The 24,055-nt window shown below is 43.7% G+C and overlaps 1 protein-coding gene across 1 annotated transcript in view; it reads right to left on the bottom strand.

Annotated features, from left to right (window-relative positions):
* Window positions 1–24,055, bottom strand: part of fras1 (Fraser extracellular matrix complex subunit 1) — a 226,705-nt gene that overhangs the window by 73,848 nt on the left and 128,802 nt on the right. The window contains exons 28-37 of the mRNA XM_030723395.1: window positions 19,156–19,315; window positions 18,859–19,037; window positions 13,594–13,710; window positions 11,561–11,675; window positions 7,817–7,954; window positions 6,736–6,768; window positions 4,019–4,150; window positions 3,797–3,925; window positions 3,221–3,468; window positions 1,812–1,963 (exon numbers count right to left, since the gene is read on the bottom strand). Of these exons, the coding sequence (XP_030579255.1) occupies window positions 1,812–1,963; window positions 3,221–3,468; window positions 3,797–3,925; window positions 4,019–4,150; window positions 6,736–6,768; window positions 7,817–7,954; window positions 11,561–11,675; window positions 13,594–13,710; window positions 18,859–19,037; window positions 19,156–19,315 (1,403 nt within the window). The remainder of the gene's footprint in view (window positions 1–1,811; window positions 1,964–3,220; window positions 3,469–3,796; window positions 3,926–4,018; window positions 4,151–6,735; window positions 6,769–7,816; window positions 7,955–11,560; window positions 11,676–13,593; window positions 13,711–18,858; window positions 19,038–19,155; window positions 19,316–24,055) is intronic.

Raw genomic sequence — 24,055 nt, 5'->3', positions numbered from 1 at the left:
ATTTCCAGTTAATACATTTATTTTCTTACTGGGTTTTGGTTAATGTCTGTAGAGCTCTCATTAGAAACATAAAGCGAGAGGAAAGCAAAATGGATCTGCAAGCTGCTCCAGCATCTTCTTCAGCTCGAAGCTGAGGGGAAAAATGATTCCCGCTGACTCGATGTGCAATCAAAGAAATTGATCATGAGTATGACTGCAGACTGAAGAACCCTTGATGGTGTTTGATGTCACAGAGTGGCCTCAATGCCAGGCGATTCCTTTACAGCTGCCTCTTCATCACTTAAAATTTCTGCTGGTACTTCAGCTAACCAAGAAATTGTGCGTGGCTCCTGTCCTGGAAAAACCTCTTCGCTTCAAACATCTCTAATGCTTTTAATTTTCCTTGAGTCGACACTAAAGCCCTCCGTGGATTTTAGTGTCCACGGAGCTCCACAACATATTACAGATTACTAAACTTCATATTCTGCCTCTAGGTCGTTCTCCCACACTCTCACCTAAAAAACAAAAGTGACTATTCTGTCCCTCAGTCTATCTATTTTCTACTGTTCATCCCAATTAACAGTCCAAGGAGAGATGGTGAGACCTCCCTCTCCCAGGCCACTGCCTCCAGCACATCCAGGAGGACGCCAAAGCCACTCCTGTCTTTTTTTCCCATTTTTAGCCACAGCGGCTTTTATCTGTGGTAGAGAGAGACAGGAAGTGGGGGAAAGACACGGGGAAGGACACGCGGGCAAGCTGGCGACAGGCCGGGATTCAAACCTGCGCCACCCGCACCGCGGCATATGTATGCAGTCGCCGGCTTCACCACTAAGCCACCCGGGCACCCCGAAAGCCATTATGTAGTAGGTGTGGGGCTGGAAGACACACAAAACCTTTAAGCTATGAAGTGTCTTAAAGAGACTGAGATGTTATAAGGAGCCGGGTTCATCTGCTGGCTGCTTCAGTGGAGCGCAGAGCTTTGAGAATGTGCAGGAGAAAACAGGAAGTGTGGTGTGCATGGATCCACAGCCTGATGTGATTTTTACTCAGGAGACTGTCACAACATCACTCGCCAGAAATAAAAAGCGGCCTTTTTCTGGCCTCAGATTGATGGGATTCTACTGCTTCATGCTTTGAATCCACTGTTTATTATTCTGATTGTCACTTTTGCTTTCTTTTATTATTCATATTTTAATATATTTTCTTTTATTTCTTCTATCTTTATGTTTTCATGCTTTCTGCTTTTCTCATACTTATTATATCCTGCATATTTTTGGAAACGTGTGAACTTTTGTGTACTAGATGAACAGATATTTGGTTCAAACTGTGATGTTTGACATGTGCCATATGTAAAAAAAGACTCTAGATAAGAACGGATGAACTCAGAGCAGGCCTGCAGGTGAAGGTGATAAGACCTATAACTATTCCCATTTCCTGGAAAGTTGTCGCCATGAGGGAGCTGTTAACAGAACTATTTAAGCTTTTTTGTAGACTCCCAGGGAGCCTCATGAACCTTTATTGCATATCCACTGACTGCTTCTGGGAATGACCAAGGGTTTTTGAAAGTCATTTTAGTTAAAGGTGCAGATGTTATACTGATATTATAGTTTTATAAGTCTCTGAAGTAACATTTAAACCATCTCAGGGAAGTCTTCACAGAAAGCAGGGATCAGACACTCATGTCTTCACAGGTCATATAAAAACATACTTCAAAATTTGATTATAGAGCAAAAATGATATAAACTGAACAATTTACTTAAAGCCATCTTTATCATCTGAAGGATTTTAACCCTCTAACAAAGTCCCGGCAGAGTATCTCTTCCTACCCATACCTGATCCTGTGCTTGTCGATGTCCTCCATGGTGAAGGAGGAGTACTCCCTCAGCTCCTGGTGCTCCTGCTGGGACTGGCTCCTGGTCAGGATGCCGTACATCGGCACAGACACCAGCTGGACCCGAATCTGGTCATCTGGAGATGTGTCATCCTGATGGACCAAACAGACTTTAGTCATACTGAATCATTAGTTATTATTAATCTCTGTCTCTCTTCCACAGTGTGTCTTTTGTCCTGTCTCTCTCCCCCCTCAGCAGATGACCCCCCCTCCCTGAGCCTGGTTCTGCTGGAGGTTTCTTCCTGTTAAAGGGAGTTTTTCCTTCCCACTGTCACCAAGTGCTGCTCATAGGGGGTCGTTTGATTGTTGGGTTTTCTCTGTAATTATTGTAGGGTTAGCCATCTATCCATCCAGGGGGGGGGGGGGGGGGCTGGAGCCTATCCCAGCTGTCACAGGGTGAGAGGCAGGGTACAACCCAGACAGGTCACCAATCTGTTGCAAGTCTCACACAGACAACCATTCACACCTGTGGGCAATTTATAATCACCAGTGAATCTAACTCCATGCATGTCTTTGGACTGTGAATAACCCTAACCCATGCAGACACGGGGAGAATGTGAAAACTGCAGCTTCTTACTGTGAGTCAACAATGCTAACTACCATGCTGCCCTTACATTCAAATGGGTGTTACAGTTACAGAGCAGTGATGTTCTGCTGTGATCTTTGTTGGTGTAGATGTTTGTGGTGTCCCCTCTTACATACATGTATCCAGGATTAGTCATGTACAGATAGATTTAACAAATCCAATTAAGAATTAGAAATTAGCGTTCTTAGCAGGATCACCTCTAGGTGGCACCAACATACACTGGCTGTAAAGGTAGATGAGCTAAACAGCTGATCCAGCTGCAGGTCCAGCATCTCGGTCTGTCTGTGAGACATGATCGAGATTATGTGATCAGGAACTGGGCAGCAAACCTTGGCTTTGTATACCAGCTTGCCAACAGCACAAAAACACACCAATCAATACTGTTGCATAGGCATGCACTAGTGAGATAAATAAGGACAACTCTGAACTGCGAATGATGCAAAGCTTCTCTAGTGGAGTCCAAAACAAAAATATAAAGCTGGAAATGAGCAGAATATGGCCATCCATCACTGAATGCCTATTGTTGGGTGACTGAAGCAATAAACAGACTGTGAAAAGCCTTAAAACCATCTGTTCAGCTCATAGCCAGTGTAATATGCATTTGCTGGCTCGTGTCTCATGGAACTGCAAGCACTGTTTGCAGTGGGTGGGATCACCTGTGCTTGGGTTGTCTCCACACCAACCACGTGACAGCTGCATTATACCTGAACCAGCATAATTCAAATGCTAAACACTCTCACTGGTACGCATCTCTACTAACTCACAGTGTAAGCCAGGTGTGAGCGTCTGATGACGGTACTGCTTTTCTCGCGCACTTCCAGCGAGAGCGTGGCTACGGGGTCCCGCTGTGGCCCGCCGCCTCCAGCACCCAATACCACCACCTGCACTGCTGTAGTAGCCATGGATATACCGTCGCTAACTGAGAAGGTGATGGCATCGTCTTGGGTGGAGAGCCCGGAGTGGCGGTACAGCAGGACATTGCGGGTGACGTCGCTGAAAGTGAAGGTGTCACCTGAAAAAATGGAGAAAATGTGGATATTATGATTCTGGATTGTTACTTTTAGGCCTCCAGTTACATTTAATTAATTAAAAGCACTTAGCTTAGTAGAAACATGGAAGTGCTTGTATGAATGTGAGTGCATGGGTAAATGTAAAAAACGTGTTGTGTAAGCGCTTAGAGTGCTCTGAGTAGAAAAGCGCTATATAAGAACTAGTCCATTTACACCAAAGACACATTTACAGGTAATCTGCAAATCCTTAAATAGAAGTTTTAAAATAAAAATCACAGATAAATGTCCTTCTTTCTCCTATCCCAGCAGTGACAGTGTGCAGTACTTTACCGTTAGTCATGCGGATCTTTGTGTTGCCGTCACTCTTGATCAGCTCTCCGTGGACAGGAGCTTCTACCACCTCGAACTCCAGCTCATCTGGAGCCGTGTCAACGTCGCTCACCGCCAGCTGCTGACCGCCTGCACGCACACAATCACACAGCACAGAAATGGAGAATAGTCAGAGGCGTGAATCAGCCAGTTCTCCACAGAGCCGGTTTGCATAACTCTTACCGATGGTAGCCTGTCCTCCCAGGCTGACCTCCAGCAGCGGGTCCAGAGCCTGAAACACCGGCGGCTGCTGGTGGTTTGACAGCAGCAGGACAGCAAAGTCCAGCTCAGGTGTGGTGTGCTCACCATCTGACACTGAAGCACACACAGACAGACAGACACACACGTGTTACCTTCCCAGTTTATTTTCACAGGAATGTTTTTAAAGAAATTAAACAATCTACAAGATTATAAAAATTAAACGAGGCTGTAATTATAAATTAATTCAATAAACAGAATCAGTCCACCTACAAACCAAAACAGGAGTTTATGGATTTAATGGCTCCAGTCGTCACTTTGCATTAACACATGATTTAAACTGATTCTTACTGTGATGTGTATCAAAAATACCACATAAAGATTTCAAATATCACCTATGTTGAGGCCAACAGATTGATCTGAAGGTCACAGCAGTATAGGCATATAGGGAATGATATATAGTGAAAATCATGCTCCTTTGGACCTCTGTGGCCTGACCTGCACCAAAAATCTCCTCATGCTGGAATCAATACATCATCAATATTTTCTGTCTTCCAGACATTTTTGTTACATTTTTGTTTTAATTTTCTTTATTTGGACTTTAGATGAGTGCTGAACTGAAAGTAAGTGAAGGGGCACACTGAGAACAATTCACTGGAAAAATAGTAGTTTCACAATAGTGCTGAACTATGCTAAATTTCATAACAGACACTCTTTTATGTCAGTGAGAAGCTCCACATACTCCTGGAGTCTCCTCGTGGTCTCAAACCATTTAAAAGCTGAACCCACTTCTACGTTTCATGCATTTACTCTTAGAGTCCATCAAAGGAACTATAAATGTTCACAGGCACCAAGTACACGGCTATACTGATGACTGTGAATGAACTCATCAATCTGATTCAAATGAATCTAATAATGACTGTTTATGAAGTGTTTTGTCTGTCTACATGAATTCATTTAAATGATGCTGTGTGTCATTAAACTGCATCATTTAGCTTAATTGGAACAACTGAGGGGGTTGTTTCTCTGAAACACTGTGACATCATTCAAGGATAAAATGTTAAAAGTACAGATGAGCCGGCCGCTGTGACGTTTGTAGTTACAGTGAGTGCAGTGACCTTTGTTTGAACCGAGTTAAACTGCAGCACAGATTTATTACAGTCATTTGTCTGTCAGATTCAATAACATAAAGCTGGCTTTATTGCTTTTTGGATGGCTGCTTAGTTGGTAGCTGTGCTGTAACTTACAGAGATTAGTTTATACTCACAAAAACCACAATTAAATGTCATCATTGTTGCAAAGTTGGCTTTCTGTTAAACAGGTTCCTGTTTTATTTTGTAATTCTTGGTTAATTTACTTCCTTTGTGACTGTTAGCCCCGCCCTCCTTAGTGCCTCACCTATTCCCCATCACCTAACCACTCACCTGTGCACATACACAGCCTCCCTTTGCTCGCTGCCTTCCCCTCCTGTGACCTACACAGATGTTCTCGGATTTTGCCTTCTCCTGATCTTTCCGGGTTTATTGGGCTCGCTGCCTGCCTTCACGTGTATGACCACTGCCTGTTTTTGGATCTAAGATTTGTTTGGACTCTACGCTGCCTGCAGGTGTCCTGCATACATCTTAATTTGCTCATTTTGTTGGTCTACACAATGCATTTCTAACAAATATATAAAGAGAAAAGCAGCAAATTTATGTAAGTTGATTACGCCTGATCAGCTAACTGGCTAATATTCTGATCACATAATGAAGTATAAATTTGTTAAAAATGATAGAAACTCAAATTGAATTCAAACACAGTCTCTGATATGGTACAGCAGCCATTCAAGTAAATCTAAATGATCTTCTGTGCTGCAGATCAGTGACGTGTCCTGATAACTGCTGCTAAACTTTGTGCAGAGATCATTTTTCCTCTTTTAGTGGCCGGCAGAGGTCACCGAACACTGGAACGCCACTTAAAGTCAGAACCGGAGCAGGTTAGAGGGAGGCTGAAAGCACCGTGTGCTCCCGAAGTGAAAGAAACTGTGGTGACGCCTCCCAGCATCCATCAACACACACTCCTCCTGAGGATGGAGTTAGAATGTGGGTTTCCAAATATTCAGTAAGCCTTGGTTTTATCTGAAAGTGAAAAGGTCAAAGAGCAAAGACAGAGAATCACAGAGGGCCCGAAGACTTTAGTCGAGGTGGATCGGGGTCGTAATGACAAAGGAGTGAAGGGTGGGAGAGCACGGAAAGGAGGAGTGTTTGGAGTGAAAAGAGGAGGGATTTAGAGGATGAACTTAAAAGCCGAGAGAAAGAGGAATAGAAGAGGAAAAACAACAACGTGAAGAAAAATCAGAGGGCAGGAACATTTATAGTGACAATAAAAAGGAGGAGAAGGGAAACAGGAGGAGGGGAGCAAATAAGAGAGAAGAGGATAAACTGTACGGGGAAACGAGGGAAAAGGAGAAACTGAGGACAGGACGGGAAGGAGATGGAGGGAGAGAGAAGCTGGAGCGATGGAGGAAACTGGGGTGAACGTTTGAAGAAGAGAAGAAGTCAAGAGGGTGACGACAGAAAAGAAGACAGGAGGAGAAAATGGAGGGTGGAGGAGACGAGAAGAGAGGACTGAGGAGAGGAAGAGGAAAACGAGGACTGGGTGAGAGGAGCACAGGAGACAAACTGCCTCCTCCTCCTCTAAATTCAGCAAGATGAAGTATTTACCTGTGAAGTAAACACTCAGCGACTCCGGCAGGCCTGTTAGGGTTAAAAAAAAGGTGGTGTTAAAGTAAAAAAGTAGAGCTGACAGAGTGCTGCGCTACAGAGAAAACCTGAATGGATGAAGCAATAACGTACAAAACGTAGGAGGCAGTGAGGATGATGATGATGATGATGCAAAGCTTCCACTGGAGCCCCACAAACCCAGATTAACAGAAACAGGAGTCAACTTTGATCTTGGATTATGGATTATTGTTTTAGACCGAGCTCAGTTCCTTTGAAAATATCTTACCCATCCTTTGATTGTTTTTGAAACACTCAAACTCTGCTCTTCTTTTCCCTCTTTAAATGCTAATCAGCTAAGCTCGCTCTGTGAGCATGAATGTGACGACTCACAAAAGAAAAAGTAAATAAAAAACAAACTTGAGTAACCAAGTAGATATGATCCATCCATCATTACCCGGAGAACCCGGAGAACCCACGCAGACACGGGGAGAACATGCAAACTCCACACAGAGAGGGTTCTGCTTTCACTCGTGACTTTGGGAACCACTGCCTTCACACAAAAAGCGCCTCGAGGCGACTGTTTGTTGCTATATAAATATAACTGAAGAACTGAATGGACCTAATGAAGTGATAAACAATCGACAACAGAACATAACCAGTGAAATTGGACTTCCTGTAGCCACTAGAGTGCTGTGGAAGTAAAATGAATGAACAGCACAGTGAGTGACAGGTCCACGCTCAGTCAGATAAACGGCGCCTCTCTGAATCAGCTGAGTCTGCACTGACTTTGTGTCATAAAACTAGAAAACTGATATTGTGTTAGGAGGCTGAGACCACTTCTTCAAAGCACTGTGTGTAAACAGACCCGTTCACTGCAGCTGCCTGATATGAATTATGGTTGATTTTTCAGAAAGAGTGAATCTATGGATAGTAAACAAAAACAATGACTTGATTTGATTTTTCTACTTTTGATGGTAATATCTGCACTATTTTTCTTTACTATTAAGAGTTCAAACACTGATATCTAATGACAGGTCTCCTAGTTAAGTAAAGCTGGAGGTTAGTGAGGGCTGAGTCTCACCGGTGAAGGAGTACTGGTAGAGCTCCTGGAGGTGTGATGGAGCCTGCGGCGGTCTGTAAATGATCTTTCCACTGTTCACATCAGCCTGAGTGAAATGTTTCACATGCGTGTGCGGCCTGTCCCGATGCTCGATGGTCCCTGAAAAAAAAAAACACAGCACGCACGATGAGATTTTCCTTCAGTCCTGCTGGGAATGGGAATCTGCATCTGCCTTAGACTGGAAAAATCACAGAAGCAGATCTGGAGTGAGCAAAACTCAGTATGGAGAGCTGACTAGTCACTAGGCTAACAGTAAGCCACCAAAGGCTACTAAACAACATTTTCTTGTAGCAAAGGAAAAAAGAAATACAGGATGTGATCAAGCACTTTGGGACTCATCCAGGTCTGGGATGCCCAGACCTCCCTCAGCACAGTCACCTCCTCCAGCTCTCCTGAGAGGACACCGAGGCATTCCCAACCCAGCCAAGAGATGTAGTCTCTCCTGTGTTCCCTGGATGGAGGAGAGCATCCAGGAGGCTACTGACCTACCTCAACTGTCAATATGTGGGAGCTGTGACTCTATTCTGAGCTATATTCTGATTGGCTGCTCACCATGAACTGTTTCAGCTGAGGCAGAAACTACATTTAAAACTTCACTTTGTTCATATTTGGCCAATCTCCTCTTCAAGGTCATCTGCCCGACTACCTCTGGACCACTTTCAGTGCAATTTCACATGTCTCAGTGATGCGACTCCAAAATATTTGATTTGCATTTTTGGGGAAGAGGACGACATCACAGACATTCAGTTAACGTGGTGTTCGGGTGATTTTGTCATGCAGGAGGCTGTTTTCACTCTCAGCAGGGAGAGGCATTCCTAATGGAAACTGATTTTTTTTTTTTTGTCATCCATAACTCGAAATTTCAAGTTATTGTCTCAAAATTTCACAATAATAAGTTGAAATTTTGCACAAAATTTCAAGAAAATAACCCCAAATTTTTTGAGTTATGGATGCCATTTTTTTCTAGTGGTGGGAAAAAGCTTCCATAATTCCTAATGTACAACTTCATAAATGTGGAAAAAGAATGTTTGCTGCCTCCAGGATTGGAAAAGACTCAGCTGTAGGTGGAGACCCAGCTCTCATCACCGGCGATGACCCTCCACGTGACAGTCAGGTCAGTGACCATAGGAGGACATCCAGGGTCACATCCAAGAAGAGAAGCTGCACTCAGAGTGGTCCAGAGGTGCACTCCAGGGCTTTCAGAGTCTCAGCTCCTTTTTGCTTCATGCAGGCACTTTGTTATTAGGAAGCTGTTAGCTAACAGAAAGCTGCAGCCTGTGCTTTAACTGAAACAAGAAGCAGACTCATTTCTCCCAAACAGCTCTGCCTCTGAAACAGGTTTGGTGAAATCCTTTAACTTCCTGTTTTATTCTTAAAGAAGTTTGGAAACTTAGAGCTTAATTGGACAAATATTGTCATTTCACTCAGAAAAACAAAACTTCTAAGGTCATCATGAAAAATATTTGTACAGAAACAGAAGTTATCCTCCTCATCGCTTCTGTACAAAAAGTCTGCACACTTATTTATCAGCCCATTAGCTGATGAATATGACCCATTGTAAATCGCTTTTCCCTTTCATTAGACAGAGAGCTGAAAATGATGCAGCACTCTGACAGATGGTCCAGCGATGACGTGAACATCTGAACGGCACATTAAAGCCAGCAAAAAGGGAAAGCGATGCTCATTCTTATACATGGAAAGATGATAATGAAATTATTTTGATGCTGCTGCTGAAGCAGACTCACAAACAGAAGGGTGGTCTCCACCAGGGAAAAGCCAAACTCAGCGAAGACCTTTACAGAGCACGATCTTCCTAAACTCCCATTTTATTTTATTCAACACTAATAAGATGTACCAAGGTGCACTTTGTATGGTCTTTATTAGACAGGAAACAAACACAGTCAGAGCCTAATTAGGCACCTGACCCCTAAATTATGATCTAATATAGTGCTGTTCAATCTAAAATACACTGTAAATACACTAAATCAGACTTGGCCTTTTAAAACGCTGGGCTCAGGGGATAATATGTTTAATGAGCCATAATTTCACACACTTGGTTCTCTTTGTGAAACTATAATGAAACCCATCAAACAACATCAGATCAGATGACCTGCATCCTGCATTTGAATCTTACTGAATCTGCTGCACTCCACAGACTGTGAGCTCTAACAGCACTAAACGTGCTTTGGCTGTGAACAGTCTGACTACATCCCACTGTTTTTGGATTTGTAGTTTTGTCCAATTTGACACAAAGTACGCCACCTTTATTTGCATTTTTCCACAGACGTTCTGGATGCAAACAGCAGAAAGTTTTCCAGCTTCATAAAAAGAAAATAAAAAGAACATTTTGCCTCATTGCACCGCTGCATCCCACCGACTATGGCTCAGCAGCAGCCCACTCATAACTACCGTATTTTTCGGACTATACGTCGCTCCGGAGTATAGGTCGCACCAGCCAAAAAATGCATAATAAAGAAGAAAAAAACATATATAGGTCGCACTGGACTATAAGTCGCACTTTTTTGGGGGGGGGGGGGGGGGGGGGGGGGGGTTGATAGAATCCGAGACCCAGAGCACAAATTCCATCTTGAACGGCAATTTAAAATAATAATGGATTAAAGAACAGGACGAACACGGTTACACCTACGTTATGCTAACGTAGCACATTCAGCTACATGACGCACAACGAACACGTGTTCGGTATTGTAACGTTGTAAACACACTTCCAAAGTCGGCGATATTCACAACAAAGGTCGTCTTTATTAACAGAAAAACGGCTGCTGTAGGCCACAGCCACGCCAACCACAACTACAACAGCGGAACAGCAACACACACACAGGCAAGCTCTCGGTCTTTTTCTCTCTCTCCATGCTGCCTTCACGAACCTCCCGAACAGTCCGAAATCCCACAACATCAACACGCTCTCTAACTAAGAGAATCGCTACAGTATGTTAACGTAACATTAAGTTATTCAGATAACCATAGCATAAAGAACATACTAACAAGTTAACCAAACCATCAATCCATTGAATTCTTCATCCTCGGTGTCACTTCTAAACAATTCCGTACACTCCGTAGACGAAGCGCCGCTTCCTCTTCTGTGTCGCGTTAGTCAGACTCGTCGTCAGCTGCAGTTCCAATTATTCCAGCCTTTCTGAATCCCAACAGGATGGTTTGTCACTGAAGCCCATGTTTTCTTGATCCATCCAATGACTTCCAGGAAAGTTGGGTGGCGCATTCTCCCAGTTGCCGTTAAGCTGTGCTCTCCATCCTTCATCCACTGCGCCCACAGGTTACGCAAGACTGCCTTAAAGCTGCAGTTCACGGAGATGTCAAGTGGCTGGAGTATTTTGGTTCATGTGTTATAAATGTCACATATACGTCGCTCCGGAGTATAGGTCGCACCCCCAGCCAAACTATGAAAAAAAGTGCGACTTATACTCCGGAAAATACGGTACTTAAGTGATAATTAATGAGGAACAGTGTAACTTCTTGACACTTTAATTTCTCCGTCTCAGCTCTGAGCTGAAAATCAAACACAAACTCAGAAACCTGCTCGCTGTATCTAATTATAAGGCTCCTGCCCCCCGACAGGAGTTAGATTTTAATCCTTTTAATCTTTTCCACATTATGAGGGAAAAGCTGGGCGTGTGTGTGTGTGTGTGTGTGTGTGTGGGGGGGGGGGGGGGGGGGGGGGGGGCTGACCTTGTCCCACTGGTAGGGGTTTGGTGATACTGTAGATGAGCTTCTCGCTGGGAGTCTCGGAGTCAACGAAGGAGAGAGCTGAAGGTGTTATCTCTGTCACCTGATCCTCCAGAGCCTACACACACACACACACACACACACACACACACACACACACACACACACACACACACACACACACAGATCAATGTAGACACATACACATTCCCACATGCTGAGGTGAGAACAGAGGTAAACAAGAGCTTGTCTATCCTCTAATTCTGATATGACCCCTGTGATTATAACAGTCTACACAGAAAACAACAAGAACAACACCAGAAGGAGTCTCTGTGCGCTCGAGTGTGACGGCCTCAAAAAAAGAAGCTACTATGAGCTGCTCCCTGTTAGAGGAGGGCCTGCCGCAGCCACACTCACAGATGAGTCCGAAACCTTCTGCTAACACAGTGAAGCGTCACTAAAACTACGTCACAATTTGGAAGCCAAATTATTCTGAGGAATACTTTAAAAACTCACTGTTGTAGTACTGTATGACTGACAGGACAGCACACTGGATTAGTGGGAATTTCTGGAATCATTTGTGAATTTCTTCTTGTAAATTTGAGTTTTTTTCTCCTCATAAACAAAGTTATCTTGAATATTTATGTATCCTATTTATTTGGTTCCCCACTCACTCGTCTCTCACACAGAGAGTTCACGATGGACTCGTTTGACAAAGAGCTGATGGTCTAAATAATGTGGCTGAAAAGAGGCGATGTTGCTGTTTTAATAACATTTGTATGATTAATTGGTGCCAGAAGTTCAAATATATGAATTTCTCTCTCTTTATCATAAATTATTTAATTTTGTCTCATATATTTGTTTTTTCTTGTAAATTTGTGAAGTTTTGTCTTAAAAATTTACAAGAAAAAATCTCTTAAACGTCCAGTCACAAATTTATGACTTTAATCTGAGTTTTTTCTCTGAAAAGTATCACTTACATTTTCTTTTTACCTTCACAGGCTCTAATATGACGTCTCTGCTTATTGCATCCTGTTTAATCCAAGTGTTGCTGCTGTGAAGCCATTTCTTCCTTCATGGCTTTGAGAATTTAAACACTGCGCAGCAGCGGTTCCTCCCTGTCAGAATGAGCGTACTCTTCCTGGAGCTCCTTCCAACGAGCGAGCAGGAAGCAGGGAAAATTGTTCCAAGGCTTTTTAAATAAAAATAACACATTTATGCCATGTGCATTTATCTGTGTGTAAACTGTGTCTCATTGGCCGGAGGTGAACCGTCACCTTTCTGTCCCCTGATGTCAGCATGATAAACTTTTGGTGCAGCTGCTGGAGGTCACTCCGCTCAGCGGAATGAGAAATAGATTTCAGGGTGAAAGGTCACCGCTTTGAGTCTCTCTGGTGGCTAACTATTGCTTCACAAGTTTCTTATTCTTCTCACGACTCAAAGGCAAACATAAAGCAATCTGTGTGCAGGACTTACAGTAGAAGGACGTCCAGCAGGTGGCAACAACTTTCATTTTGGGATATTTTTCAACGCAGACTGGACATCAAGAAAAGAAGGTCAGCTGATGGCTGTTCAGATATATTGATCCAATGTATACCGATATTTATCTGATTGGTGTAATCCAAGGATGAGATCAACTTTCTTGTGTTACGGCAGCCAACAGTGATCATATCGAAATACAACACAGGTCAGAGAAGAAGAAAACTCAATATAAGAAAAAAATAAAATAAAAACATGAAATGGAAACAAAATAACTCAGTAAGGTTAAAATAAAATAAAGTAGCTCAAGAGGTAAAAATCTAAAGAAAATACAATAAAATTTGATGTAAAAAGCTGAATATAAAAGAATAAAATGTCTCTACAGAGTAAAATAAAATAAAATAAGTTCACTAAAAGCAGTAAAAACAAACGTTCATTAAAGTAGCTGCACACAGGACAGTCAAAATATGATAATTTGCTGCTGAACCATTGCTTTCTAAGGCATGTTTCCATCATGATGTCTGAATGAGTTTGTCTTTGCCCTTCTTGTTCCTCACCGTGATCTGCAGGTCGCAGTCGGGGGCCAGCTGTGGGAATCCCGGGATCTGAGGCATGACTCCGATAGTGAAGGTCTGAGCGTCGCTCTGAGTGACTGCTTCTGCTTCTGTGGAAACCTGCACGCACAAACAGGCACACAGCCCCCAATATCACAGACGCATCTTCAACATCCACCTCAGCATCCTTCCTCTGCCTCTGCTCTACACTGAGTCTCAATCTGCAGCATACTAGCTCAATAAATGTCTTGTTTTTCCACTGCAAAGGCATATTATAATTTATTTCTGTGTGACAGAGCTGATGACAGGCTCCTGAGGATCAACCAAAGTAAGATACAAGCTCTGTGATAAAAGCAAGCTGCAGTCTAATAACTGTGAACATGAACAGAAAGTGAAGCTGGCATCAGGCTGCACTGCAGGGACGAGCCACAGAGGCTCAGGCTGCTCCCTTCCATAAATCACTGCCTACACCGTGAGAATATTAAAAAAAGAGACGTCGATTTGAGTAAGATTCAGCTCAGGTCCTGATTTTTCTTCAGCATCGGGGCAGTTTGACTCTGAAGACACAGCACTCCTGTTTGATTTTAAATGATGCTCTGAAACCCACATGAACCTGTTTCAGGATTTCAAAAAGGATGAAGGCAGAGCCTCAGAGGTTTTGTTAAGCAGTATGTTGCTCTTTGTGTTGACAACAGTGGACAGCTGATCTGATCCTGTACCATCAGAATGTATCCATCCATCCATCCATCCATCCATCCATCCATTATCTGGGGCTGGGTGTAATGTATGTATATAATGTATGTGAGACTTTATAAAAGAGAGAGAGACGACACTCAAAGAAGCCTGAATGGAAATGTGTGGGAAGCCTTCCTGCTGGAAACACTGATGCCACAATATCAGGATACAAAGTGTCCAGCTGTGAGGTGATCAGTGTTGCTGTCAGTGGTTTAATGTTGTGTGTGCATACACGAGCATTAGGAAAGATTCTGTTCCTCAGTTCAGTCTGTAACCTTTGACCTCTGCATTTCTGCCTGTTAATGAAACAGCTGATGATATCAATTAGATTGCTAATGTCATACTGAAGCCTTCAAAAGTATGTAGCTTTAAATTGTTCAGTCCATGATAGACACGCAGAGGCTGAAGCCCGGCTGTTCTCCCATTTCTGTCCCCACTTCCTCACAGCTGCAGCCTGTTCCCGTCACATCAGCGGCAGGAAGGAATGTTCAAGAACCTGCAGTCAGCTGTGTCAGTCAGAGGTCATGTACCAGCAGCACGAAGCCTGGAGTCAGCGCCACCAATCACACGTGACGTGTTAACACGAGAGGCAGCGCCGAGTCAGCTCGAGTTATGGAAGCTGCAGTGAATTGTTGATCATGTTGATTTGCTTCAACATAAAAGACACATTTTATATTCTTCATAAGGTTTAAAATCCAAAGCTCACCAGCTTCATCTCCACCAGAGTACTGCAGGATTAACACACTTTTTTGTCAGTGCAGGAGCTCATGAAGGCCCAGAAGATTTAATCAAACATCAAAATAAGTTCAGAAATGAGTGGGAAAGAAATAAACTGGTGTTGACAACATTAGGGGTGATTTTCAGCCCTGGGTCATATCTGCCTTTACATGAAATTCAGCGTTTCATTTTCCAGCTATTTGTTTAATTTTATTTGAAATGTAGCCTAAAAGCAAAAATCTGATTTTCTCCATCTGGGCTCTGGTCCGATGTTTGGCATTTCAGTATAATGTTGTATTTGCACAATAATGGCAGCGAGCAGTTTTTTAATACAAGTTTTACTCATTAAATCTTTTAATTTTATTTCAGAGAAAATAATGAAAATGGATTTCTCCTCTTTTATTCCACAGGCTTATAAATCTACTCAGCATATAATAATGGTCCCATTAATGGCCCTGGGTCTGCTCTGGGGGCCACCTCCTCATAGACACACCCCAAACACTTCAACTAGAAGGCGCTCAAGAGGCGTCCTCGTTCAACTTCGCCCAAACCCCCTCAGCTGATCCCCACTGACGAGCTCCTCACCCTCTCGCTCTGAGGCAAACTGCTTCTGAGGAAACAATGATCCATAACCTTGTACTGCACCTGGGACCCCACTGTGGAGCCAGGCCCAGGGTAGGGGCTCCAGGGTGAGTGTCTAGAGGCGGGGGCCTTAGCTCATGGGGCCCCCCTGAGCCTGGAACAAAAGAGCTACATCGGTCTGCTCTCCTGTCGGCCCACCACCTGCAGGAGGTCCCACGGGGGTCTGGTGGTTCGAGGGGGAGGCTCTGACATCCGATCCCTCGTTTCTGAAACATGTATTCAGATTATGAAACTACCACTGACCGCACTGCTGCCCGTCTCGGCCAGGACGCTCTGCAGAACAGATTTCAGCGTCATGTTATCCTGGTTAAATAAAATCAACATTCCTGGACTTGTCAGTAAATCATTAAATTGTTCTTGGAGTTTTCAGACTCGCTCAGAGCAGTTACCTCACCATAACGGTTATCTTCTCATCAGCAGCACGAACTTAGATAAAAAGTGAGCTGCTTCTTTGCTGAGGTTATCGAGTGTTTCTTATGATACTCCTCAGCTAACAAACAACAAGATGCAAGTCAAGTGTGAGGGGAAAAGCACCTGCAGGGGCACAAAATCCCATCTCTCTGGTTTGAACATGGGTTTTGATTTATGTGTGCTGGAGAGCACCCTCTATTCTGCTGCAGAGCCCAGAGCTGCAGAACCAAAGTGAATTTCAAATCAACCTGTTCCAAGAAGGCATCGCATCCTTTTGATGAAAATCCAGAAGAGGACAATAAAACCATCCTGACAAACCATCAAGTTTAATCGTTACCTCTAACAAACCGCACAAAACCCAGTGACAGGCTTTACTTCTGTGTGCTGTGTCTTCTCCACTTCCCGGAGAAATGATGAGACACTCGTGAATTTAATTTGAATTCAGCACTGTGTAATTGGAATGCATCTGCCCTGATGGATGAAGCCAAAATGTGAGGGGTTGGACGGAGGGTGAGGGATGATTAGATGTAGCTACAAGCTTTTGGCTGCCTCTTTTGTTTTTCTAATGGAGGTGATGTGAAGCAGAGGCTGGCATGAAAACACTCTAACCGTGATGTGATGAATGTTCCTTCGGTTTGAGTGCAATTGTCTTGAATTTGGAACCAATTTCAGTGTAATTTGGTGTCATTAACGCTGACCGAGATAAGCCACTACGGGTGGATTTTAAATGTCTGTGCTTCTCACAGAAAGTTTGGACTGAGGGAACAAACTGGAATCAGGACGGAGGGAAACAGACCGGGAGGCATAAATCCAGCCAAAATATCGGCTGCATTAATACATAGTAAACTAGCAGTGCAGTGTTTGGTGCATGAAACAAATGGTGAATGATAAGCAGACTGCAAAGAACATTTTTATAGCACTGAATAAACCACACAGTTTCATACGTTTATAAAAGCTGGCAGAAAGGAGGAAAGAGGTCAACTCAGGAGAACACGGCCGAGGACACAAAGGAAAAGAGACAATAAGAAGCACGCCGAGGATGCAAACCTCCACCGAGGCAGCTCGTTCTCTTTCTCCTGACACAGGTCAGAGGTCCAAAGTAATGTGATATTTTAAATCCCCATATTTCATTCCCTGGATGCCTAAATGCATCTGTATATGTTTATTTTAAGTTATGATATTTTGCTCTGCAGCCATGCTCCAGTTTGTGTGTCCCCACAGTGAATCATTTTATGATACGCCATCATGGCTAAGAGCGCTCACATACGTTAGTGTGTCTGAAACAAAGCTGCCAACTGCATGTAAATCAGGACCTCAGTGACATCGTAGCTCATCTGGTCCACAATCCTGCACAGTTCACAGGCTGTGTGCACGTTTCACTAAAATCTGTCCAACGCCCTACGAAGAGGAACGAGGAGGAACGAGGACGGATGGATGGACGGACAGGCGGACACCTCACCGTGGCATAAACTGACCTGGGCTAGTCATCTAAAAAATAAAAATGCAAAGGTTACTGAGGTCTGTGCGGAATATATGTGGATTTGAAACTTAGAAGCATGATTTATGTAAGAATCACAGATGGATGGTAGTTTGAAAAAAAAAGGTGCTGGGACATCAGATCCCCACCATCTTTCCAAATGCAGGAGATGTTACCTCTTACCGCCCAATCCTTCTTCAACTTGTGAATCACTTCTTTGCTGTGACTGTTTTTTTGTATTAGAGTATTCACTCTCTACTTTTCAGGATCTTCGTGGGCATACCTGCAGATCTGCTCCTGACTGGCTGAACTCGTGGGTGTTCCTGGAGAGCGTCTGCTGCTGATTGGTTACTCTGCTGTTTTAAATGTCTGGCTTATTCTGAACTGCTTATTCTGAACTTCTGATCTCGGCCACCCTAGAGCTGCACCAATGGCAGCTCATTCGTTTCTCTAAGCGTGACTGCTCAGATCGGGTGGCCCATCATATGCGAGCAAAGGCATCATAAAGCCTGTTGCATCTTGCTGCTCATTTCATTGAATGATCCGAATGTTCTCCTGGATTCTGGAGAACAGCTGACAGCAGCACTGAAGTCCTGTCCTCTGAGATTTTACTGGTCCCAGTGCCTTTACTCGGGTTTGGATGGGGTGACTGGCTGGGCCGTCTTTTCTTTTTGCATGTTTTTCTCCTGCTGATTATGAGTAGTTCAGGTTTGTAAAGTCCTTCTGTTTCTTGCTGTTTTAACTCAGCACATTACTGGCAAGACAGATCTGCTCTGTTTGTTTGTTATTTTGGCTTTGGTTCACCCTGGAGCAATATGGCTTTGCTTACTGCCACCCACACACACCTATATTGGATAATAATTTATCACACTTTGCTGGAAAAGCAGCAGTCTGACTCTGCTCTGCAGGCTGGGGCTGTTTACTCTGGGGCTCTTACACCCCATGAGTGAGGAGCAGGGACCCCCTGTTACTTTTAGGATGTGAACACTGTCATCCTCTAAGCGCCCAGCACCAACAAGATGGAGAGGTGAACACTTTAAACATGTTTGTATTCATTTACAGGCACCTGTTGGTTCTCAAATTTTATCCACTTCAGAAGCTTAAAAAATGGCTCCAGACTGTGTTTATGAATTATTAACAATAAAAATGATCCAAGTTAAACCAACATAGTTGTTATTTTTTTCTTTCTCCTCCTCCTGCAGGAGTTAGAGGTTCAGGTTTGTCCCTTTATGTGTAAGATCCAAACTCAAATATTATGTTTCCACTGCATGCAGCTCAGCACTGACCTGGAACAGGAAGGAGTCGCTGCCGCTGCCGGACCCAAAGTGGCGGTACCAGACCGCACCGTCGTTCACATCCTGCTGCGTGAAGGAAGTCGTTGCTGTAAAGCCTCGGTCGTCTGTTAGCGAGGGGAGCCAGCCCTCTGGTGGGCCGTCGGCCGGCATGGACGCCAGTAACACCTCCCCTGGACGGAGAGGATGGAGGTGATTAAGATGTTACTGCACACCAATGGCTCCATCATATTTGCCTCAAATGCAAAATTAATGCATATTAAGTGTGACTCAGTGTTAAGGAGTTCGTACCATATTTGGGTCGCCCCTCTGAGGGAAGGATGCTGTAGACGATGTTGTCAGTGCTGACTCCCTTAAAGTCTGTCTGCAGGTACTTTTTATCAAGGCGCACCATGCCGCCCTCTTTCACCCAGGTCACTGGAATGGATCGCATGTGAGGAGAGTCTCCAAGCTGAAGAGTAGCAAACACACACAAATCACATTTTAAACTTCAAACCTTTTAACACCATCTCAGTCTAAAGAAGTCATTTCTATGTGCTGTAATTTCCATCTTTCAGTTCTGGGACACACGGCCTCTGAAACGGGACGGCTGTGTGATTGTTCCTGACATCACAGGACATCTGCAGAACGAACATCTCTGAGTTTATGCTTCTGCTCTGGTTTTACTGTCATTTCAGGTGTGAAGCTTTGATTTGTGTGTTTGTGTCACGGTCCTGGACCTTTCTTCAGGTGTGTTTCTTAGTTTAACTTTGTAAGTTTATTCATCTTCATCATCACCGTTTCATTTTATGTTGTGTTGTTTCCTGTATTCCTTCCTTCGGTGTAATTATATTTGGTGTGTTCTCCTTTGTCTCCTGTGTCTCTACAGTTTGGTTCTCCCTGTGTTTTGTCCCTTGGTGCTCCTCCCTGGTTGGGTGGAGTTTTCTGTGTCACTGTTTTCACTCTCTTTTATTATGTCTCCTGTTCCGTGTGTGTTGTGTTTAGTTTTGCTTCCTGTCTATCTCCCACTGATTATCTCTGACCTGTGTCTCATTCACTGAATTCCACCTTTAGACCAGCTTTAAGCTGTCCAGGAGTTTTAAATCAGCCACGATAGCCCGTCCAACATCTGCTTATAGAGTGATGTATTCAGTTAAAGTCAGAGCCTGTACCCAAACTCTACTGCCGCACACATAATAGATTTACTGTGACTTATAAGTTTCCCCCACACTGTAGCAGCTATCTGAGGGTTCGTCCACCTGCCAGATCCCACTGAAATCTCTGATTATGCTCATTTTTCTCTTTTGGAGACAAAGTGACCATCGTTTCCTCTGAACAGATGTCCAAGCTGAGTGAAATCATTAGCATTAGAGCTTCAGCTGAAATACAGTTCATATTCCCTTGTATTAATACAGGTATAGGAATGCGTCCCCCACAGAATGACTTTAATCACAGTAATTTTAACAGTATCTGTACTTCTAACTGTACTTTGCCATCTGTTTAGACTTTCACATTGACACGTCCTTCACAGTAAAAGTTTATGTACAGTTTAAAAAGTAACCAGCGGTTAGCTGTTCCAGTTCAGCAGCTATCATTAACCCAAGTGTGTCCATTTGGTGTTCCTGCCCTTGGCTGGTATGGAAACGTGGTAAGGAACGCTTTGGGAAGCAGTTAGTACCTGGATGAATCTCCTTTGCTTTTAGCAACATTAAGTTGTATCTTGTTCAAATAGATTACCAATGAGGTTAATTTACAACTTTAATATGGGGGGTGGGATGCCCTCCGATTGGAGCTGCCATGGTAACCAGAAACATACATCCATGGGAAGCATGAGGCAGGGATGGCCACTTATCTGGATAGGTCAGCTTATCTCCCAGCTGACTGTGGGCTCAGCTGAACAAATGCTTTGCTCAGTGACCCTGTTTTTAGCTCAGGTGCTTTTGTGAGTTGTGTATTTCCATTGACTCACCTGTGTGTGCTCATGTGAGCTGCACAGCTCCTACTGTTGCTGCAACTTCCTGTCTCTAACCCTGTTTTGATTGTTTTGAAGAACATCCAACCATTTCTAATGGTGGCCTTCTTCAGACCGCTGTAAGGCTGAAACCATGGTTAGTGTGAGCCGAGCCCACTGAAAAAAGAAATCTACCCCCCCTGTTTACCATTTAAATCTTAGCAGACGTCAGGTATTTACTGGAGGTCTTACGTAAAACTTTGATGAACTAGATAAAAGCTTTAAACAGATGCAGCGGCGTCACATTCATTTACATTAAATTAGCTTTCAGACGCAGTAAACTGAGCAGTATTATGAGTATCAGTAATGATCCTCAGATTCAGCTTGATGCCAGTTTCACTGTTTGCTTCCTTTAATCTACATCTGCTCTGACCTCAGGTTTGTGAGTCTCTGGAGCCTTTCATCAAGCTGTCTGCCAGCTTCAGTGTCACCTGAGTGCACCTGAGTGCAGAGTCGAGCCTCGGCTCCACCGATCAGAAATAAAGCATCGCAAAAAACTCAGTATGTGTTTTCTTTGTCTGAGAACTTTCAGCTCAACTTTAGAATCAGGCTTCTTTTCGTGATGATTTATTGATCCACGACAGAGTCCCCCCTCCAGGAGAACAAAGAGCAGCATTAGCTACAGAGAGCACACAGAGCTGCTGGATGAGTCAAGATCGCTGGAGGGCATTTCAGCAAAGACAATTCCTGCTGTCGGGGAGGTTTCTGAAACCAGACCTCTTACTCACTGCGTCAGGCTGCTGTCTAAATAAAAACAGATATAACACACGTCGTAGATGTTAGAAAAATAAGCGGCTGTGCATCAACAGAAGCGATAAATGTTTAGATTAAAAATGATTTATTTTTACAGAAACTGGCTGCGATTCTTGACACTAACAGTCATATAAAATCTTAAATAACAATGAATAAAACTGCTGTTATCATTCCAGACGGGCCTTGAAACTGAATTATTATTATTAACTAACATTATGGGGTAATTTTACATTAGTCTGTGCTGAGGAGGTACAGCCACACGTTCTTATATAATAAATTACACTGACACTTTAGACTGTGGGAAACTTTATTCCTCTAAATATCAACACCTGTATTTTTTAATTCAAATCCTAATGACTGATTATTTTTGAAATACCAATATTAATGTTAGCGTGTTACTGTCGTGGCTTACAAAGCTGTGACCAGTAGTTAGCTAATAAGCTAAAATCAGTCATAGATAACTGATAAAAAGTAATAACTTCACATTTTCACTGAGGTGCAATCAGGTACCAGTTGGGCTGCAGCCCAAAGGTCAAACTCTTACACTGAAGGAAACGCTCCATTTCTGGTTTCACTGCAGCTCTGAGAGTAGCAGGACCACGTTTGTAGACAAGTCCATCACTTCCATTCAAACTAGAACCGCAGCAATATGCTAGCAACTAAATCAGGAGTTTTTTCCATCTAGTTGGGGAATGTGTTTTCCCCCAGTGACGGGAGCTTTAGCAGTCATTTTCCCAGAGAATGCCATCAACCTTCAGGCACCTCACTCACAGCTGCTCGGTAAATGGACTAGTTCTTATATAGCACTTTTCTGCTCTAACACAGCACTCAAAGCACTTATACAACACGTTTGCATTCACCTAAGCACTTCCACATGTGGCTAAGTGCTTACATTCACACACATTCAAACTCCAACACTTGCATCAGAGAGCAACTTCAGGTTCAGTACCTTGCCAAAGGATACTTTGGTGTGCAGCCCAGAGCAGCCAGGAATCGAACCGCTAACCTTTATATTAGTAGGTGACCTGCACTACCTCCTGAGCCACAGCCATCCCATTAGATACTCATTTTCCCCTCATGACCAGTGGTTACCAGCTGGCCAGCGGACCAGTCCTGTGCAACTGGGTTCTTATCAATTATCCTACATGGTCAAATGTCCAAAATGGTGAATAAGGTAAGTCATGTGTTTAGTGGCCACGTGTCTGTAAAACCTTTAAACTAGCCACAGCTCTAGCCTCAGACCTTCCTCACCGATAGGTACAAATACGATTAGTGGCTGCTGTTGCCTAGGTGACCCTCTAACGCATTTCCCACCCTATCATACGAGAATCAGCAGTACCCTTTGACCTCACTGGTAGTCACTTCAGCCAGTCGCCTCAAAGTTGAAAAAGGTTTAACCTGGGACCTGCCCACTTTGCACTGCCAACAGTTACTTTGTCCATATTGTTATGCTGAAGTTGCCAAATGTCACTGACTTTTTATAGTTTTTAGTTGTAATGTTGCTGCAATCTGCATCCAGTGTGGATGCTCTTCTACCCAGCAACCCACAACAGAGATCTGATCAGCCTCCTGACAGGTAAACACTGGACACGGGACAGGAAGGAATGGTGCGATATGATTAGCAGCAAATGAACTTTCAAAATAAGAGGGTGTAAATCAATTGTGCCTGAAGGAAAAGCAAAACATAATTCAAAATACACCCGTGTGGGCAGCCCTCCCAACTAAAGTCTATGTGCAAAAAACAGCATATACAAACACATAACAATCATAAGCAGTAAATATTAGCAGAGATTTTCTTTATTCAGTGATTTGGTCTGTATGTGCAGGTCTAACTCAGTTAAGCCTTTCCTTTGTTAGACAATGATATTCAACCATGATGAGACGCAGCCCCATCTTTAGGTAAAAACATGTTTCGGGGAAAACCAAAAATGCTGAGGAGAGATTTGGGCAAATCATTTTCAAAGTAAAAAATAATCTGATAGCGTGCAGGTGAGGGTAAGGAGTACTTGGACTTAATCACACCAATTCAGTATATTCAGGTTTATTTTAGGAAGCTTGGAAAGTTTTTAGCTGAACACACACACACACACACACACACACCTGGTTATTTTCTGCAAAAGATAATCAGCATATCCATCCATCCATCCATCCATCCATTTTCTTCCGCTTATCCGGGGCCGGGTCGCGGGGGCAGAAGCCTAAGCAGAGAAGCCCAAGCTTCCCTCTCCCCAGCCACCTCCTCCAGCTCATCCGGAGGGACCCCAAGGCGTTCCCAGGCCAGCCGAGATACATAATCTCTCCAGCGTGTCCTGGGTCTACCACGGGGCCTCTTCCCGGTGGGACATGCCCGGAACACCTCACCCAGGAGGCGGCCAGGAGGCAACCTAATCAGATGCCCGAGCCACCTCAACTGGCTCCTTTCGATGTGGAGGAGCAGCGGCTCTACTC

This window comes from Archocentrus centrarchus, unplaced genomic scaffold (assembly GCF_007364275.1).
Source record: "Archocentrus centrarchus isolate MPI-CPG fArcCen1 unplaced genomic scaffold, fArcCen1 scaffold_26_ctg1, whole genome shotgun sequence".
Classification (NCBI taxonomy): domain Eukaryota; kingdom Metazoa; phylum Chordata; class Actinopteri; order Cichliformes; family Cichlidae; genus Archocentrus; species Archocentrus centrarchus.
Note: the sequence above shows the minus strand (reverse complement) of the source record. Positions and strands in the feature narration are given on the sequence as shown.